The sequence below is a fragment of the Ursus americanus genome, chromosome 23, assembly GCF_024610735.1.
Source record: "Ursus americanus isolate L20-20 chromosome 23, mUrsAme1.1.p, whole genome shotgun sequence".
Taxonomy (NCBI): domain Eukaryota; kingdom Metazoa; phylum Chordata; class Mammalia; order Carnivora; family Ursidae; genus Ursus; species Ursus americanus.
This window is the reverse complement of record NC_142149.1, coordinates 14,720,077-14,737,419: the sequence shown is the minus strand read 5'-3', so window position 1 is coordinate 14,737,419 and position 17,343 is coordinate 14,720,077. Positions and strand designations below refer to the sequence as shown.

General features: G+C 45.9%; 1 protein-coding gene across 2 annotated transcripts in view; it reads left to right on the top strand.

The window, feature by feature from the left end:
• DCAF7 (DDB1 and CUL4 associated factor 7) overlaps nucleotides 1-17,343 on the top strand; it is a 30,222-nt gene extending 12,879 nt beyond the window's left edge. The window contains exons 2-8 of one of the 2 annotated variants that reach the window (XR_006782717.2): nucleotides 4,671-4,829; nucleotides 5,574-5,685; nucleotides 6,008-6,126; nucleotides 8,929-9,138; nucleotides 10,061-10,178; nucleotides 12,476-12,713; nucleotides 17,272-17,343. Coding sequence is in view for 1 of the 2 variants with exons in the window: in XM_045814018.2 (XP_045669974.1) it covers nucleotides 4,671-4,829; nucleotides 5,574-5,685; nucleotides 6,008-6,126; nucleotides 8,929-9,138; nucleotides 10,061-10,178; nucleotides 12,476-12,648 (891 nt within the window). In the remaining variant the exon portion in view is untranslated. Of the gene's footprint in view, nucleotides 1-4,670; nucleotides 4,830-5,573; nucleotides 5,686-6,007; nucleotides 6,127-8,928; nucleotides 9,139-10,060; nucleotides 10,179-12,475 lie in introns of both variants that reach the window. The other variant, XM_045814018.2, reaches the window with a different exon arrangement.

Genomic DNA, 17,343 nt, shown 5'->3' with positions numbered 1-17,343 from the left:
TTTCTCCTCCCTCCCCCACCATGGTTGATGCAAATTTTCCCTGTTCCATCTAGAATCTTCCTTCTTTATGTATTATTTCTGCAAAGGTCCGAATTTTAAATTCTCAAAGAACTGTTCATTCAGTCAAAATCCCTTTTGTGGCCATCTCTGGTTGTCCCTTGCCATTCTCACTACCTGTCACCATAGGCCCTTAACCTTTTCCAGTTTTCCTGTGGGTCTCTGGGCTGAGCCCCCTGCCCAGCAGACAGTTCTGCCCAGCATTACCAGGCCTCTTACTCTTACTTCCAAGGCCTCATAGTCCTCCTGCCACCTTCTCAGACAGCTTCACAGAGGAAAGCCCAACTAGGTCCTCAGTTTGCTTTCAGGGCTCTGCAGCCTGCCCCAGGCATACCTTCCCAGCCATCTGCACTGCTCTCTCAGGTATTCCCTCTCAAACAGGTTTTCTTGCTGCCACCAGCTGGGTCATTTAGTTTGCTACCTTAGTACATTGATTTGTTTCTTCTCTCCCATCTGCCTGGGGTGTGTTGCCTTTCTTCTTTGCCTACCCGGAACCTTTCCACACTTTGGAAGACTGTTCAAATTGTATCTCTGCTTTTCTTCACTTGCACCCTTTGAATTATTGCTCTTTCTTCTTCTTCTTTTTTTTTTTTTAAAGATTTTATTTATTTAACAGAGAGAGACAGCAAGCGAGAGAGGGAACACAAGCAGCGGGAGTGGGAGAGGAAGAAGCAGGCTCCCAGCAGAGGAGCCTGATGTGGGGCTCGATCTCATAACGCCGGGATCACGCCCTGAGCCGAAGGCAGACGCTTAACGACTGAGCCATCCGGGCGCCCCTATTGCTCTTTCTTCTAAACTGTTACCAGTTATCTGTGTTATAAATAAGCAGCTTATCATGTATTACCTGTGATATCACTTTTATTGCTGTCTTAGGGCAGTGTTACTGTGTTTTAGGATAGTAGATTTTTTCTCCTTTTACATCTTCATATATCATCTCCCCTAACACATTACATTTTTTGATTTTTGAAAGCCTGTAGGTGTTCTATAAAAATGAATATTTAGATTTAGTCATCATCAGTTTTTTAAAAGTCAGACATGGATGGCAAGATCTATAAATATACATAGAAAAATCCTTAGGAATCTACCCAAAAAGCTACTAAAACTAATAACTAATTTACCAAAGATAAGGATTCAAGATTAATGTGCAGAAGTCAGTTCTATGTAGTGGCAATAAACAATTGGAAGTGGAATTTTTAAGATGCTTAGGAATAAAGTTAATGAAAAAAATGCAAGACGGGTACATTAAAAACTTCAAAACACTGCTGAGAGAAATTAAAGCCTAAATAAATGGAGAAATACGGTGTTTATGGGCTAGACAACACATTATTATTGTTAAGAGAGCAGCTTTTCCAAACTGATTTATGGATGCAACACAATCCCAAGCCAAATCTTTTCTTTTTTTTTTTAAAGATTTTATTTATGTATTTGACAGAGAGAGACAGCCAGCGAGAGAGGGAACATAAGCAGGGGGAGTGGGAGAGGAAGAAGCAGGCTCATAGCGGAGGAGCGTGATGTGGGACTCGATCCCAGAACGCCGGGATCACGCCCTGAGCCGAAGGCAGACGCTTAATGACTGCGCCACCCAGGTGCCCCCCAAGCCAAATCTTAGCAGGCTTTTTGTAGAATTTAGCAAGCTGCTTCTAAAATTTACACAGAAGAGCAAATATATGGGATAGCTAAATCATTCTGAAAAAGAACAACGAAGGTGAAGAACTCACACCATCTGATTTCAGGACGTCACGGGAAAGCTGCCATAATCAAGACAGCATGGTTCTGGTAAATGGATAGGCATAGAGATTAATAGGACAGAATAGAGAGTCCAGAAATAGATGCGCAAATACATGGTCAATTGATTTTCAACAACGTGGCCAAAGTAATTCAAAGGAGAAAGGATTGTTTTTTTGTTTTTTAAAGATTTTATTTATTTATTCGACAGAGATAGAGACAGCCAGTGAGAGGGGAGACACAAGCAGGGGGAGTGGGAGAGGAAGAAGCAGGCTCATAGCGGAAGAGCCTGATGTGGGGCTCGATCCCATAACGCCAGGATCACGCCCTGAGCTGAAGGCAGACGCTTAATCGCTGTGCCACCCAGGCGCCCCGAGAAAGGATAGTTTTTATCAAATGATGCTGGGACAGTCAGACATTCATATATAAAAAAAGTGAACCTTGATTCATACTTCACATCGTATAAAGCAATTAACTTGAAATGGATCATAGACCTAAATGTAAAGCCTAAAACTATAAAACTTTTAAAAGAAAACATAAGAAAAAATTTGTGGCCTGCGGTGGGGCAAAGATTTCCTAGCAAGAACACAAACCATGAGTTAAAAAAAAAAAAAAAAAAAGATAAAGTGACATCATCAAAATTTACAGTTTCTGTTCTTTGGGTCACCTGGCTGGCTCAGTCTGCAGAGCATGCGTGAGTCTTAATCTCGGGGTTGTGAATTTGAGCCGTACGTTGGGTGTAGAGATTACTTAAATAAAACTTTTAAAAATAAATAAAATAAAATTTCTGTTCTTTAAAAACCACTGAAAGAAAATGATGCAACAGCTGTAGACTGTGAAAAGATAGTTGCAAAACACATAACCGGGGGCTTGTGTGCAGAATATGCAAAGAACTCTCAAAACTCAACAAATAAGAAAATAACCTGTTCAAGAATGAAGTGAAACTATTCTGTATGATTCTGTAATGGTGGATACACGTCATAATCTATAGATCGTACGACACAAAGGACGAACTCTAACATAAACTGTAGACTTTGGGTGATGATGTGTCAATGTCGGTTCATGAGTTGAACAAATGTACCACTTTGGTGAGGTGCTTTGATGGTGGCGGTGGTGAATATGTGTGGGGGCAGGAGGTATCTGGGGACACTACTTTCTGCCCAATTTTTCTGAGTCTAAAAAGCAAGTCTTTTTTTTTTTTTAAAGGACAAAATATCCGAACAAGCTTCAATGGAGAATAAATAGGGATGGCAAATAGGCACATGAAAAGCTACACAGTACCATTAGTTAGTAGGGAAATGCAAATTAAAATATTGCTATACACTTGTTAGAATGATTTTTTTTTTTTTTTGGAAGCTGGCAATACCAGTGCTAACAGGGATGTGGAGCGTGTGGACCTCTCCTGTGTTGCTAATGGGAATGCAGAAGGACACAGCCACTTTTGAAAACAGTTGGCCGTTTCTTTTTTAATCACGTTAAACCTGAATTTACAACATGACCCAGGAGTTCTACTCTTAGTTGTCTACCCAAGAGAAATGAAAGCTTGTCCAAGAAAAACTTAAGCATAAATATTCATAGCAATATTTATAATGGTCCCAAACTAGAAATAACCTAAAAGTTCATCAGCTGGTAAATGGATACATAAATTATAGTGTTTCCACATAACGTAATGTGTTCAGTGATGAAAGAGAAGACACTACTGATACACCCAGTAATGTGAATGAATCTCAGGAGCATTGTGCTAAAAGGAGGCAGTCACAAGACTCATGACCATATGATTCCATTTGTATGGTATTACAGAAAGGCCAAAACTACAGATCAGTGGCTGCCTGGGGCTAGGGGTAAGGGATTAACTGCACAGGAGCCCAAGAGAACTTTTTGGGGTAATAGAAATGTTTTATATCTTAATTATCATGAGTTTCCCAACTATATACCTTTGTGAATGTATATATTCTGAATCACTGAACTATACACTTAAAGTGAGTTTTACTGCATGCAACTGTACCTAAATTGTTTAAAAAAAAAAAGCAGGAAGATAATGGTATTTGAGACTGAAGTTAGGCAACAGTAGAAGGAATTCTGTTTTTTCTGCTGTGCGGTTGGTGCTCATCCACTTATGATGGATCTTTACCAATAATTGCCTGTTCCATCTTCCAGTTGGTGGAAGTTCATAACCAGCTGTACACTGAGTGGCATTTCTCATTGAGCCAGACTGAGTTTGACAGAAAAGAATGGAAGTTAATATTGGTCCAAATCAACTCTAAGAAAAAGTGGTTGAAAACCACGGAACTTTGCCATCAATGGCAACCACTTTTTTGCCAGTTACAGTGGGTTTGGGTTCTTTTCTGAGGGCAGAGGGGAGGGAGGGGCAGAAGGAGAGGGATAGAGAATCTTAAGCAGGCTCCAGGTCCGGCGCAGAGCCTAACGCAGGGCTAGATCTTACAACCCTGACTGAGATCGTGACCTGAGCCATCCAGAGTTGGACACTTAACCAGCTGAGCCACCCAGGTGCCCGGGTGGTTTGGTTTCTTTTTTTTTTTTTTTTAAGATTTTATTTATTTATTCGACAGAGATAGAGACAGCCAGCGAGAGAGGGAACACAAGCAGGGGGAGTGGGAGAGGAAGAAGCAGGCTCATAGCGGAAGAGCCTGATGTGGGGCTCGATCCCGGATCGCCGGGATCACGCCCTGAGCTGAAGGCAGACGCTTAACCGCTGTGCCACCCAGGCGCTCCTAGGGTGGTTTGGTTTCTTGAAGGCTCGTTTGACCCATGCGTACGTGTAAGCATGTTACTAGCCAGTGCGTTGGGAGTTAGGGGGAGGAGCTGATGTAGTTGCTACTGCTCCAGAAAGACAAATGTTAACATGGCTCAATTTGGTTGTGTTACAGGTTCAGCTTGTTGGTTTAGATGAAGAGAGTTCGGAGTTTATTTGCCGAAACACCTTTGACCATCCGTACCCCACTACAAAGCTCATGTGGATCCCCGACACAAAAGGCGTCTATCCAGACCTACTGGCGACAAGTGGCGACTATCTCCGTGTGTGGAGGGTAAGCAGGTGCTCAGTTAGCAGCCAGACCAACAGACTTTCTCTGTGGTAGTGTTACTAAGCAGCGTGGAGTCGCAGAACTGACTGGGATTGGAGGCAGTGTCCTTGGAGCCCAGGAGAAGCAAATGCTAGTGGATCTGGAATGACCTCGTTGGGCTGGGCAGATTGCCTGGTAAATCTAGCCAAGATTCCTTGAAGTCCTGCTGCGGTCAGGCTACAGTCAGCCCTGGAAACTTGAGAGGCTCAGTTAACCTGATGAAATGAAGAGAACCTTCTGGGGGGCGGGGGATAATGGGGGCATGCTTGAGGCTTCTTACTCTGTCTATATCCAAGATATTTTTGAGTAAATTAAAAACAAAATACCAGGCCACTGATTCTAGTAAAGTATGTGAATGGATTGTGGAGCCTCACCTCCTCTCTTAGCTGAGCCCAGCAGCAGCGGCATCTCCTCTAGCCTGGAGGAGTAGTGCCCAGCCAGGCAGGGTACAGAGGTTCTGGTCGGGCAAGGTGAGAAGAACACTCCTCTAGGAAAATTGGGGGTGAAAATGTGGAAAAACAAAGCTGGGCAGAGGAGAAAGCTTGGAAAGAAGTAGCATTCAGGGAGTTCCTCTGGATTTTATTGCTCTATGATAAAAACGTTTTTCTCCTATGTCTACTATTCAGTAATATATTGTCTGAACAGAGCTTTTAAAGGTTTTCTGTGAAGATAAGACTGGCTGATTTTTAAAAATTATTGTTCCTTCAGGTTGGTGAAACAGAAACTCGGCTGGAATGTTTGCTAAACAATAACAAGAACTCAGATTTCTGTGCTCCTCTAACCTCCTTTGACTGGAATGAGGTGGATCCTTATCTGTTAGGTAAGGGAGCGAGGGGGTGCGTATTCCAGTTTGAAGAAGCAAAGATACACTTCCTCAGCTAGAACACTGAGCCTCAGGTCCATGCATCAGCCTAAAATGGGCCAGAGGGAAAGAGGCTAAATATGGAGCTGAGCTTCCCATATGTGTATATCTTGTCTCTGGAGTCAGCAGAGTCTAAGGTCCTGGGGTAGGGATTGAATACTTGACTCTTGTTGGCTAACAAGTATCTGTGACAAGTCGCTTCCTGGGCTACATAGAGCAGTAGACACAAGGAGGGAAGCTTCACTCCTGTCGGCCACTGACGTGCACTGGTTGTTTCCAGGTACCTCCAGCATTGATACGACTTGTACCATCTGGGGGCTGGAGACAGGGCAGGTGTTGGGGCGAGTGAATCTTGTGTCTGGTCATGTGAAGACCCAACTGATCGCGCATGACAAGGAGGTAATGATGCTGTTCCTCTTTCTGCTTTCCTCAGCTGCTTTCTGTGCCTTCAGTTCGAGGTCAGACCACCTTCTCACTGTTGTGCAAAGTATGTGGAATATCATAATGCCGATGTCTTGTTGAAATTGAAAATAGTCATGCGTCAAAATAGCAAAAAACAACACTGTTGTAAACAAACATGTTTTTTTTGGCTGATGTAAACAACTTAATCCAAATGTATAGTTTTTGTGCCAGAGATTGCTGTTTTGTAATAATGAACTCTCTTATTGGACCTGATGGGATTAAAAAATAACACTTATCTTGAAATATATTTACTTTTATGGAGGGGAGGGAAAGGGGGGAAACCAGGAAGAGGGAAAATGTCTTGGAAGACAAACCTAAATCATCATTTTTTCTCTCAACTTGTTTTATGAAATTCTAGTATGTTCCTTAATACTTTTAATACAATCTGGAATGGAATATGGTTTATTTTCATGATGATGTTTCTCCTGTGTTTATTGGAAAAGCCGAGGGGAGCTATTTGTGATTGTGTTTTGATCAAAGCATTCTGAGGAGAGCTTTTGGAAACTGGTCATAAATTTTTTTCTCCCAGAGCCGCGGCATGCTCCTTGTACTCTTGATTTCCTGTGGGTTGTGTTTCCTTTTCTTTTCTCCCTTACCCTGCTCAGCGAGGAGTATTAGTACAGTTAAAAAGAATGCCTTGACCTCAGGTCAGACACTTGAGGTTGTCCTCAGAATGGGAAGATGGTCACCGGGTTATCACTGTTAGTAAGGGGTTGGGTTGGTCTTTGGCTTTCTGTGCTCCTCAGGGTAAGCTCTGTTACAAGACTGTCGGCTTGGCTGCTGCTAAGCCAAGGGGCAAAGGAAGAGTTTGTCCTACAGAAAGGACCAGTAAGGAACTTCTGGAAACCTTCTTGACATCAAGTGGAACAGGTTGCTAACGTTTTAGTTCTGTGACAACCTAGTCTGCTCTTCTTTGTCAGGGTCCAACCCAGAAGACTAGAACTACTCTGAATATTTAAACTCGGGATTTAACCTAGGGCATTGCTCACACAGACAGTGGTGAAGCTGGGAAGCCACACTGGCAACAGTGAGATAATGTGGAGAATAGGAGCAGCAGGAAGCGGCTATTGCCTGTAGGCCAGAGAGGCAAAGGGAGGAGACAGGGTTCTGGAGCCTGGGGCTAGGTCTGCCTGGCAAAAGCTAAAACACGGAGGGGACACAGCCATTGCCAGAGACACTTGAGGGAACAGAGAGAGGGGATGAGAAATACCTTAGCTTCTTCCTAGGGCAAGGGCCAGGGATGGATCTTAACCAGCACCCCGACCTTGAAGAAACAGACCTGGGAGGGTAGCTCTCAGAGAAAGAGTGATGATGCCTCCTCGACCTTTGCTTTTCCTCTGTCTGCCTGTCCGTCAAAGCGGAGACTTGTCTGGAGGCTCTTTCTTGTTGCTGCCTGCCGCAGGGCTTCGTGTGGAGGAGGGGAGTGTATATCCAGGAATTGTCACCTTCCCTTGGTTTAGGAGGAAATGTCCAGGTAGAGCAAGAGGAAGGAGCTGAGTTTGACATACTCGGCCACGTTGCCTGTGGCATCTGAGTGCTTAGCGGTGCAGCCATGGTGTCCCTGTCCCTGGGAGTTCCTGAGAGCCAGCCCATGGGGAACATATCTTGTAAACGTACCCTTGCCCTGACGTGGCTGGACAGTGCTGGTCAGAGCCGTGATCTCTTCGGCTTCCTTGTGATGACTGGCCTGGTTCTCTTTTAACCACTCTTAATTCCTACCATAGAAAGAGAAGTGTAATTTCACAGTCAGCCAGAGAAAAAGGAATTTATGAGGTCAAATAGTAGTAGATGCTCCTTTGGCAATGTCCCTTAGTAGGCAAAACGTAAAGAAGGCTAGTGAGAGATGCCACTCATGTCTCCCCAGAAGTCAGCTGTTAACCATCCTTGACCCCAGGAGATCCTTGGCATTGGTTTTTTCAGTTTTTCTCTCTCTCTGCTCTGGCTCTGGCTTTGTCTCTCTCTCTTCATCCCTTTCTTTCTCTGAAGCTCTCTGTTGCTCTCTGCCTCTGTTTTCTCATAGATATTAGGGGTGTGCAATGTTTTCAGCAAGTAATACATGCAGAAAACAATGATTCAAAACCTAAATTGATTCACTTACGAATGCAAACCAACTAGGAGAAGAAATAGAGCATGTCTTAGGATAAGAGAGTGATCCTGAGCCTCTTTGTGAAGACGAGAACACCTGAGTGTCCCATGATTCAAAACTACTCTTACTTCTTTCTTGAAAATGAGTCTCAGGGCCGGGTCCCACACCAGAACCCACTTGCCTGCTATTAAGTGGCCACAGGAGAGCTGCCTCCACCTCTCAAATCAGTGGCCTTAATGTGGTCATGGATCGGTCTCTGATCACAAACAAACGAAAGCCATCAAGGCCCAGGAAATAAATATCTCAATTCTGTAGTGTAGCCGAGGACAGCCACTGGCTGACAGCATACGGAACACTTGCTCTGCCTTGTGCTTTGCTGCTCAGCAGGGTTTGTGCTCTTTGTCTTATCACAAGGGTTGGAGGAAACAGACTCAGAAAGCAGGAATGCAGGAAGAAGCCAGCCAATTTGTGTAGCAGAAAGTCACCGAGGTTAGAGGTCTCAGGCGCCAGAACTCACAGATACCGTTTGGCTTTATGGACCTCGTTCTGTGCCATGAGTGGGGGTTAGGTGAACTAGGGGTAGTAGAGTTCCCTGCTACAGGAAAAGAAGGCCACGGATCTGAGTCTGACTGAAGCTTCTTATTCACCAACAGGTCTATGATATTGCATTTAGTCGGGCTGGGGGTGGCAGGGACATGTTTGCCTCTGTGGGAGCTGATGGCTCGGTGCGGATGTTTGACCTCCGTCATCTAGAACACAGCACCATCATTTATGAAGACCCACAGCATCACCCACTGCTTCGCCTCTGCTGGAACAAGCAGGACCCTAACTACCTGGCCACCATGGCCATGGATGGAATGGAGGTGAGTACCCTGCTTTGGGCTACCGTAGGTCTGGCCAGATAGCTAGAAGAGTGGTTCTTGGCTGGTGGCAGTTTTCTCTCCAGTGGAGTTTTGGAAATATCTGGGAATATTTTGGATTGCCCCAACTTGGGGGCAGGTGGCGGTGCTACGGGTATCTCGTGGGCAGATGCTAGGGGAACTGCTAAACATCCTGCAGTGTAGACAAGAGTGCCCCCCGCCCCAAGAATGATGAGACCCAAAATGTCAATAGCGCTAAGATTGAGAAAGCTTGATCTAAAACAAGGACTGTGTGTTAAGAACTTTTAATGCTTGGAGTATTGGAGTTGGATCCAAGAAAAGCAGTGTCTTAAAAGCAAACCAAATCGTATGTGCTTATGATGCTGAGTAAAGTAACAGGCAGTTTTCCTCTTCTGTGGTCTGGACAGATTCTTCAGACATGGAAATGACAACTCTTTGTAGCCTGTTACTTAATCAAAGCAGTAAAGTGTGGGTGGAAATGATGCAGTGATTAACTTTTGGGGAAGCTGGTACCTCAAACTTCTTACATTTCAAATTCTGCTTTGGGGGTTGTAGGGAGAGGCCTCTCGTTCTGTCCAGCTGAGCATGCGCAGAATTCTTAGTGCACGCACCGAGTAGGACTTGGTGGATTATCCAAACTCCTGTTACCTACTCGTCCTCCCCTTCCTTATCAGTCTGAAGGCCCCTTGTTGCTTAAGAAACAGACTATAAACTGCCTATGTCTTTGTTTTCTTTTTCCTCAGTCCTACAGCTGCTTTTGGGACCAAGACCCTCTGCCTCTAATGGTCTTTAAATCCACAAATGAACACATTATGCTTTAGAATTATTTTGTCTTGTGTAATGTCTTGTTTGTTTTCCTGTTACACCCTGAAGTTCCTGAGCCGTTCACTTATTATTTCTGCAGGTAGTGATTCTGGATGTCCGAGTTCCCTGCACACCTGTCGCCAGGTTGAACAACCACCGAGCGTGTGTCAATGGCATTGCTTGGGCCCCACACTCATCCTGCCACATCTGTACTGCAGGTAATCATGCAGGTGGGGTGTGGGGAGGCGCCACGGGGAGGGCGAGGGGAGGAGATCTTCCTCTTGTCTCCTTAGAACTGTAATCCTTACTATTTCCTAAGGGCGGTTGGAGAGATTTAACAAAGTAACTCAATTGAGAGCCTCCCTCCACTTGTGAAGTTGAAGTAGCCCAAATTTCCAGATGATCTTGTATCCTCAGTGACAGCAGAGCTGTCTGTTTACGTATCAGTTATAGGCTGTGCCTCCCTGAAATCTAGGTTGGCCCAGAGGACTCAGATCCAGGACTGTGGAAAAGCGGGGTAATCTCTCTTAGATGGAACAGAATGTTTGGGAATGGCCAAGGTTGACACTCCCTGGGAAGACAGAATGACCTTGTAGGAGTCTCTGGATGTGTCGAAGGCCCTGCGTGGCTCGATCACTGGTGTGTTCCCACCTCACCATTTGCCAGACCAAAAAGAGTACCCCTTAAAAATATGCTGGCTGTCAGTGTGTTTTTATTCTAGGAATTATATAAGTCTGTTATTAAAAATTAAAATAATACTGAGGTATATAAAATAGGAAGGTGAAAGTCACCTTTCTCCGTCCTGTGTCTGCCTCCGTCCCCCTCTCCGTAGGTGACCTCTGACAACAGTCAGTGTGTCTCCTTCGAGACCTTTTTATGTGGGTACATGCCTACACATACCCCCCAGTACGAATGTCTACACATACCCCCCAATACAAATGTCTGCCCCTTTATTTTACACAGATGAGATTCCACTCTCACCCCATCATGTTCTGTTTCTTATCTTTTTCATTTTCGGTGCTTTAGGTTTCTTTCTAACATACTTTTTCCTCTCCTCGCTAATCAGTAGCATCCTCATTTCCTTGTTCATTATGAAGCCAAAGGAGCAGAGTAGTTTGGTGGTTTTGTGCTATTTTAGTATTCATTTGAAAGGCATGAAACTTTTCCTGTTTTTGGTCCTCTGCTCATGCCTGTATGTCACTGAAGAGCAGTTAGGGGCCTTCTGCCTGCCTTTGCACCTCAGGTTGTGGTCTGACTCCTTCACGATTGCCTTCTTTTTTCCCCCAGGGGTGTAGACAGGGAAGGGGGAGAAGGGAGAAAGAATGGTGTGGTCCCTTGTTCATGGAGAACGGTACCAGCGCCTCCCAGTAGAAGCCCATCCTCGGCTCCTGACAGCTGCCTTTGCCCAGCTCGCTGCTGTGTGTGTTGTACCCGTCTCGAGTCCCTGCAGTTGAAGGAGCTGGGGTTGAATAATGTTCTTGGTTGAGAGTGGCACTGAGGAGAAGGAACTTAGTGCTCTAGACGTGCTGAGTGTTGCAGACAGCTCCCCAGAGCCCCTGACAGAGCTTGTCCCTGTCAAGCAAGATGCACCTCGCCTGAGTTATATGGCCGTGGCGGGAGGCTAGTGTTGCCCACATGAGCCTGGCGTGTTAGGCTCCTCAGATCTCTTATGTATCAGAGACAGGTTTTCACATTAGGTTGGGCTGATAGGATCAGGGGACACTGTGGTATTGAAGGTCATTGCCTTTTTATTTTTTCCCCCTAAATCAAGAACTTATTGTTTTGATTATAAAAGTAAATGACCACATTACAGATCACTTACCAACTAGAAACAAGTAAACATAACTCACAACTTAGCCATCCTCATAGTACCACTGTTCTCGTTTTGATATATTTTCTTCCAGTCCTTTTTCGTGTGCTTATGTATTTTTTTAAGGTGATTACTTCTTTCTGATATTTCCCAGGGCAAATAAGGTAGCTTTTCTAGGGAAAATTGTTTTTAATAGCACATGTCCACTCAGCACTTCGTCTCATCTGTGTAACACCTCATCCAAGTATAAAGGTTCATAATCCCATTAAGCTGAATCATCAGAGAGGGATCTTTAATCACTCAAGTACTTTAACTGGCTGCAAATGACATGTTTGGGGATCATTTTTATATCCCATCGTCCTTTCCTGATGCCTGCCCCAGGTAAGAGGTGCCCGTCTAGGTCCCGTTGTACCGTCCTAGCTCTGCCACAGTGCCTGGGGCCCTGGGACACATAGTGGCCTCACTCTGAGTGCTCTGCCATTCACTGGCTGCATAGCTCTGTGGCTTGGGGCAAGTGCCTGAACATTTTCTGAGTCTCAGTTTCTTCATCTATAAAATGGGGGCTTGAAATAAAACCTCCCTCGCTGGGATCTTGGTGAGCAAATGCTTTGTAAACTGTGATCCCTGCACCCGCCCCAAATGCGGGAACCATTTTCCTCCTCGCCTGAGTTGTGTGACCTTGCTGCTGGCTTTCTCTGTCACTAGCGGATGATCACCAGGCTCTCATCTGGGACATCCAGCAAATGCCCCGGGCCATCGAGGACCCTATCCTGGCCTACACAGCTGAAGGGGAGATCAACAACGTGCAGTGGGCGTCGACTCAGCCCGACTGGATTGCCATCTGCTACAACAACTGCCTGGAGATCCTCAGAGTGTAGCGTTGGCAGCGCCTTGCCCACGAGGCGGGGGCTTGTGTGTTTCCTGCCTCTGCCCCATCCCCAAAGTAAGAAGAAACGTGTTTCTGGTGGCCAGTATGTCTCTCATTGCTTTGCACCACTGTTACCAGAAGCTGCTCTAGGAGTTCTGGCCAGTCGTCCCATCGCTGCCTGTGCCAGACTCAGTGCTGTGTGGCGCCTCCTCAGCCCAGGGCTGAGTTTTAAGATTTTCTCTCCTTTTCTCTTCTCCTTTGGTTCCTCCATTAAAATTTTCTGTATATTTGTTTGTCAGCTGTTGTGTTAATGAGCATTGCAGGCACTGGCTATGTTTGTATTCATCTGCCCCAGATGTCTCTTATCTGTCTGCTGCCCAAGGCGGCGATCTGTGTCTGTGTCATGTTAGCACTTATGAGGGAACAAATACCAATTTGGAGTTGTCTTTCCTCCTATTATCAATGTCTTTAACAAATTTCAACTTTGTATATTTTTTACCTATCAGGCTAATTTTTTTACGAAAAGAATTTTACTCTTCCTGGTTTCTTCCTTTGTTTCATAGTCCACCCCATTAGCACTTCCTCTCTTCCCTCAGTGCCTGGATCTAGCACTCGGCCCTTGACCCCATGAGCAGTTTGCCTTCTTGAATCACTGCCTGAGTGCAACGTACCTGACCAGGAGTCCCAAACCGCCTCGGTGCTCTGAAGTCGGCCAGTTCTCTCACCTTTTCTCAGCCCGGCTCTTCTTGAGGGCCTTCTGGGCTCCAAACAGACAGGTGAAGCCTTCTGTTACTTCCCAAAGTACCTCTGTCCAACCCCGCTGGGACCTACTGGCAATGTGTTAGAGCTGAGAGAGACAGCGTGTCTGACTTGAAGGGAATGGTTTCAGAAAAGCTGAGCTTAGAGTGAATTTCCAGTACGTAGTTTCCGAGTCAGTGTTTCCCTCCAGATGTAAGTCCCAGGCCATTTTCTTTCACGTCCTGAATGATAGGCAAGCACAATCTGTAATCTGAACTTTAGTATCTCGATTCGGTTGGTTTACTGTTGGTTGGCCACTCTGAGTGAGAGAGTCCTGCTTGAGAGGCACATAGTCTGTGTCTCTAATCCTGAACAAGAGCTCCTTTAGAGTGTGGGGGACTGTCAGCTCCTGGAAGGAGTGGACTAATAGGCTGTGATAATCCCAGGCCATCAAGTAAATATAGACAGCCTCAGGGCCAGCCAGTTAATGCGCACCTGTCAACCCTCCAAGCCACCCCCCAACCCCGCCGCCATTAGGTGCTGAGCAGTATTGGACTTGCAGGCTGCAATGTCTGTTTCCGTTACGTGATTGAGTTTCACGGAGGGGCTTGTGTGTGAATCCAGTGGTAGATGAGTCTTCGGACAGGCAGCGTTGGGGACATGCTCAGAGTCTCGGGGGACTTTGGTCTAGCGTGTTCTGTCATAGGTTTTTGAGCCCCTCTGAGTTGCGCAGCTGTTGAGTAGGAGAGTAGCAGACCTTAAGGCTGGTGGTTTTGTCCACTTGGGTTCTCACCTGCTCTTGAGAAACAAAATAGTTATGTTCTCCTGGGTCCTTAAACTCTGTGGTTGAGTCTCGTTTTCCAAAGCAGATGTGTGTTTATCTCCAAAGTCACAGCTCTTTGCTTTACTACACAGGTCCAAAGAAAAAGGCTCTTTTCTTAGCGTATTACCCCTTCTGCTTTTTTACTTTCTTATTCTGATTTTGAGGCTCTTTAGCTGGCCATCCACTTGAGGTTGACTTTCTTGCATTTACTACCAGATTTGCACTGTCATTCCGTGGTGTGAAGTGAGCAGTTCTTGGTCGGAGCCCTCCTCTGCTTGTAATTGTGTTTGCTGGTTCCAGGGTCCTTAAGGGTAGCAAGTCTAAGTTGATGGTTGCTTGCTCTAGGAGGCCATCAGGTCCTTCCCCTGGAAAACGGTCTGAGTTGGAGGTCAGAGTGGTAGGAGGGGCTGGTCCTCCTGGGGCAGGGTTTAACTGCACTGAGTTCTAAGTTAAGATTCCTTTCCTGATCTGCACTTAAATGTGGTCTGCATGGTGAGAAGATTTGTCAACTGGAAGTGGAAAACAATCAGGGGAAAAAATTAGTCTGTAGTAATTAGAATATATTTGCATAAAGTTGCTATTACTCTGTAAACCAACAACTTTTGGTGGGTTTTATTCCTTGCCCTGCGGGCTCCCAGACCTTTCACCCCTCCTTAGGTCCTGCAGTGCAGTTCTTCTCCTCCTGGCATCCACCTGGGGCCCAGATGAGACTCCCCAGTCTCCCTGAGCAAGCACACACAGAGTTGCTGAGATGCCGGTATTTTGAAGTCCCAGCTCCCTTACCCTCCATTTACACCACAGGCCAGGTGGCCTCATGGCTCAGGAGTGGATTTGTGTGGTCTCAAGACTGAGAAAGCCTCTTAGCCAGGCATTCTCCGGGAAGCAGAGATCTGTTGTATTTTCAAAAGCAAGTGTCTGTTTAATTTGTTTAGGTTTTCAAATTGCCACCAGAGAAAACAGGCGGGAGGCTCTGGATCTGTTCTCCTTGTGAGTGAGAAGAGCGGTGGCCAGGACTTCCCTGGAAAGGCCACAGGGCAGCATGTCTGGGCTCTGGCTCTCCTGGCGGTGGCCCTTCTGTGTGCTCCTGCCCCGGGACTGAAGCTGACTTTGTTTTCCTTGTCTGCTCTGAGGGGACGGAGAGGTGCTGAATAAATTCGGCTTCAGGTTCCACATCAGATAGTTGGTGAATGAGTACAAGTCCTTCAGGGGCTTGAGTGTTTACCCCAAGAAGAGTGGGAACCCTCTCCTTCTAGGGAGGAGTGAAGCTCAAGTCGAGGACTTGAAGAGGGAAGATATTTGATCACTGGGTGAGAATTTCTTATCAGAACCAGGATCAGCTCTCAAGAACCATTTAAGATTTTGGGGAAAAAAAAAACAAAAACAAAAAATTGAGACTCCTACAGGGTTTTGATGATAGTTTTGGCTGAAATTTTCAGAGGAGATTTGAGATGCAGGAGGAAGTCTATGGTAAGTGTTTCTTTAGATCAAGGGAGAAAAAATATTAGAGGGCATGAAAGGTCTGGGGTGGCCATGGAATGAGGCTGTGCCTGCAGCTTGTGTCAGCCTTTTTGGACCATCCGTCAGGTGTCTGTGACACTGGCTAACTGTGGGGACAGGATGCCAGCTTGGGCAGAGGAGCCCCTTCCTGCAGCACTGCAGCCGTAGGTGGTGTTTGGTGGCAATGGTCCGCAGGTGCTGGGAGTCCGTAGCCATTCCTGATCATGGCTCTTGGTTGCAGGTTTGTACGGAGCAGAGGAAGCAGAGGTTGTAAACAGTCCTGCTGATTTTCCTCCCCTCCCTTTTCTTTTCTCTTCCTCTGGCCTTGCCCCCATAGAACTTTCTCCCTGCTGCAGCCTGGGCCTCAAGTCTGAGGTGGTAAGGACAGGTGGGAGCTGTAGGGTTTACCACACATGGGAGGACCATCCCCAGTATGAGAATGTGGCAGCTTCTTTGCTTGCCTGGCTTGGAGTAAGGGATACCATTCAAGTAGACGCCTCTCTCAAAGCAGACGCTTCCCTTTACTCTCTGCACTCCAAATGAGGAAGGAAGGTCATGCCTGGCACTTAAGTTGGGATTTCCCAGGGAGGAGAGCTGGGCTGAGCATCACTGTGAGCCCTGGGTGAGGCTCTCCGTACTGGCTGGGCCAGCTGCCCAGTGTCTCCTGTTGCAGAGCCTTGCCTGCTTCTCCCACCTGCACCCTCTTCTCCCACGATTGTCTTGCTGCTGGCTCTCAGAGTCAAAGGTGTGGCCTCAGTGCGGGCCCGGTCCTCTCAGGCTGCTTTGTGGGTAATACTTTTTAAGTATGGAAACATGCAGGTGCCTTCCCAAAGAGGCTTGGACTGGTGTATCAAACCAGAAACAAATAAGCTAGTGAAAGTATGAACTCAAGAAGGACGATGTTGGCAGTCTGTGTAACAGCTAGAAAACTTACAAGGCCCCACCTTTAGGACAACCCAGTGGCTATGGACTTGGGATGTCTGCCGTTAGAGAGCAGCGCTCTCACCTGGGATTGGTTGTGGTAAGCCAGTGTGCAGCGAGACTTGTTGAGCTAAAGCTTTGACTTGCTTGAGTTGAGTATGAATCACTTGCTTTGGTTCCTGTGTATTTTATGACCCTGTCAGTGACCCCCGCCCCCGAGTGTGAACTTGTAGCATGATTGTACAAACCTCTGTGTAGAAAACGGAGATTCCTTGTTTTCAGAGACGTTAAGCTCTAGCCAATCAATTTCTGTCCCCTCTAGCCTAGTACATCTGAACTTCATTTCTTGTTATATACTTAAACTTTTCCTCTATACTCTAGGTTTTGTGACCTCCCATGGTCAGGTGGAGAGGAAGCTGCCCCCTTGCAGAACTGTACTATCACCCATTTTTCTTTTTAAAATATTATTATCACAGGACTGATTGTACACAGGGCTTGTAATAAAATGTTAACACTGTGCTGTGAAACTGCAATGGTAAATCTCCATTGAAGGCGACTTCAAAGGCACCTGAAAGTGGAGTGTTACATCTATGACTTTATTTCTTGCTTCCTGAGTATATTAAACCTAATTTTCACCCTTTCATTCTGTTTCAGCCTCCTGTATAAGAAGTACCGTATTTTCTGCCCATCATACTTTGTAATAAAACTTGAACATGTATAGATTGA